Source organism: Otolemur garnettii, unplaced genomic scaffold (assembly GCF_000181295.1).
Source record: "Otolemur garnettii isolate 467f Iridium unplaced genomic scaffold, OtoGar3 scaffold00021, whole genome shotgun sequence".
In the NCBI taxonomy this organism is placed as follows: Eukaryota; Metazoa; Chordata; class Mammalia; order Primates; family Galagidae; genus Otolemur; species Otolemur garnettii.
The window spans coordinates 17221225-17224267 of NW_003852416.1; the positions used below are offsets into that span (position 1 = coordinate 17221225).

General features: G+C 48.6%; 1 protein-coding gene across 1 annotated transcript in view; it reads right to left on the reverse strand.

Moving 5' to 3' along the window:
- TAF5 (TATA-box binding protein associated factor 5) overlaps positions 1–2308 on the reverse strand; it is a 22477-nt gene extending 20169 nt beyond the window's left edge. Inside the window, exon 1 of the mRNA XM_003787201.2 lies at positions 1719–2308. Coding sequence (XP_003787249.1) covers positions 1719–2277 — 559 coding nt within the window. The 5' untranslated portion in view covers positions 2278–2308. The remainder of the gene's footprint in view (positions 1–1718) is intronic.
- Between the last annotated feature and the right edge of the window lie 735 nt (positions 2309–3043).

Consider the following 3043-nt stretch of genomic DNA (forward strand, 5'->3'; position numbering starts at 1 on the left):
AAAAAAAAAAAAAAATTCAATATTCAGAGCTGAGCATGGTGGCTCATGCCTGTAATCCCAGCACTCTGCGAGGCTGAGGCGGGGAGATTACCTCAGCTCAAGAGTTAGGGACCAGCCTGAGCTAGAGTGAGACCCCATCTCTAAAAATAGCCAGGCATTGTGGCAGTCACCTATAGTCCCAACTACTCAGGAGGCTGATGCAAGAGGATTGCTTGAGTCCAGGAGCCTGAGGTTGCTGTGAGCTATGACACCATGGCACTATTCCAGGGGTGACAAAGTGAGACTCTGTCTCAAAAAAAAAAAAAAAATTCAACATTCAGAAAAGATTAAATCATATTTTCACACATTTCTATTTGTGGATTAACACTATGCATTCATTCCATTTCTGGCAATGCTGCAAAGATGAGGCCTCATATAGATTAATTTTGCTAGAGGATCTGCACTGGATAACTTAATTCAATAAACACTTATTGCTGGCTCAGGATCACCTTTGAGACCTGATACTGTGTATGAGTTTTACTGCATGGATTTCTGTGAAAACAGCTGCTGGGATAAAGGGGCAGAGGGAGCTGAGTTGTCAGGGACAGATACAGAGGCATAAATTCATCAGTACCAGGCATTTTACATATATGTATTATAATATCCTCATAATACATGTATGTATTTTTTTCAATAGAAAAAAAACTCAACTTCAACCTTAGAAAAAATTACTTAATTAGCATGACAAAAGTAAAAATGATCTGTACTGTATAGAAATCCCTATTTCTAAACAGATGGTTCTGAAATTTTGCCCTACATCACTACCCCTTAGCACTCATCAATGGCTCGGTACCCATACCACAGTGGTCACAGCGATGGCCACATTCACTGAGGGTGGCGGGTTTGATCCCAGCCTGGGCCAGCTAAACAATGACAACTACACCAAAAAATTGCCGCGCGTTGTGGCAGATGCCTGTAGTCCCAGCTACTTGGGAGGCTGAGGCAAGAGAATCACTTAAGCCCAAGAGTTGGAGGTTGCTGTGAGCTGTGACGCCACAGGCACCCTACTGATGGCGGTGCAGTGAGACTCTTTCTCTCAAAAAAAAAAAAAAAGCACTTATCAAAACCTCTAAGGGGGAGGTTTACTTAAGTTTGAAGTGATGCCCCAGAATCTGTATCCTCCAAAAGATTTAAAACTCGTGATATTTAGCCCATATTTTGAGAAATACTTGCTACACTATCCTCCATCACTCTCTGTCTCTGAGATCTGAAAAAAGTCCCTTGGTCTTTCTCCAGAAGTTTGTTTTCTCACCTCTACAACAAATGTAATGTCTCTCACAGTGGAACTGTGATAATTAAGATACATAATTTAAAGTATCTGAAAGTATGCCAATTTGAAACTGTACAAATACTGTCAGCGTTAATGCAGACCTGCCCAAGGCTCCAAAGCACAAACGAGGAAAGAGATCAAAAGTCTGAAGGTGCCTGCCTCTCCGCGCTCATTTTCTCTATACATCCCTCTGCTTAACAACTCTACTCAGCCTCTCTCTGGAACTGACAGCTCAGAAGGGGGTTTGACTGCGCAGCCGGCGCAGTAGGGAAAGGGGCGGGCATGTGGCCCTAGAGGCGGGCCCAGGAAATTCAAAACAAGCCCGCAGAGGTGCAGGCCTGCCAGCCCCTGCCTTACCGGCTTGCTCCCCTTCGTGCCGGCCCTGCCTCAGCGGGACCCCGCGGCTCACCTTTCCCCGGAGCCGCAGGACCTGAGGCTGAGCCCGAGACAGCGGTAGCCCCCGAAACACCGGTGCCCGGAGGGTCGGGGGCTGCAGTGCCGGGGGCAGAGGCTGTGACCCGGCTGAGAAGCGCACTAGCCGCCTCAGCGCCGGCGCTGTCCACCTCTCCCGGAGCTCCGGAGCCCGCCACTGACTCCTCCAGCAACCGGGCCTCACGGCGCAACGCCTCCTCGGCTTCGCGGAGGTTGCTCTGCCGTAAGAACTGCAGCACGGCCAGCAAAGTCTGTCGGTCCTGGGGAGCACCGGCCTCCGGAGCAGCGGCAGGCACCGGGGCCACCCCCGCCGGGGCAGCGGCGGAGCCAGACACCGCGGGCTTGGGGGTCCCGCCATCCCCGCTGGCCGACGACGTCGCAGCAATGTTCCCACCGCCGCCGTTAGGACCGTTGTTGGTAGTGCTGCCGCTACCCTCGCCCGCGCCGTCCCCCGCCTGCGGAGGTATCAGCGTCGGCGGTCCTTCAGGCTCTAGCTTGACCGCCACCTCCGTCTGCTCCTCCGCCAGCGCCGCCATCTTGCGGCTGAGCCACCTCGCGCCGTCAAGTGTGATTGCGTTTTCGCCACATGGAGGGCGGGGAAGAACGTTTCACGACAGCTCTTGTAGGCCATTTACGGCAGTAGGCGGGGCGAGAAAGTAGGAGAAAAGGAATAGAAAAGAGAGCAACTTTCAAAAATGAAAGAAAAGCAGGAAGTGGGAGTTGACCGCCTATTTAGTTTGCCTGATAATAATTACCGTTTATTGCTGGCCAACTATATTCAGGCACTATGTTAGACGTTTTACAATATATGACCTTTAAAGAAACTGTTATGTAAGGTGCTGTTAACCCAATTTCATAGATGGCTCAACCGAGACCCAGTGAAGTTAAATAACTTGCCAAAATCACGCAAGAAGACAGTGCGAATGTCAGCTTTAGAATCCAGTTCTTTAACTCAAAAGCATATGCCATTTCCCAGAGGAAGGCTTCTAAGATACTGGTAATGTTTTATATCTTGAACTTTATAATAGTTACTTTTTTAAATGTAATTTTTACTTTCGTAGAGGCCGAGCGCCGTTGCGTGCTCTTGCAAACCCAAATACTTGGGAGGCTGAGGCGGGAGGATCGTTTAGAACCCAGAAGTAGGAAACTAGCCTGGGCAACATAGACATCTCTCAAAGAAAAAAAAATGAAAACTTAATCGAACTACATGCATAAGCTTTGTGAGCTTTACAGCATATATGTATATTGTATTTCATGAAAAAGTTTTTTAAATACTAGAACTTTGTGATCGTGAAATGTGTA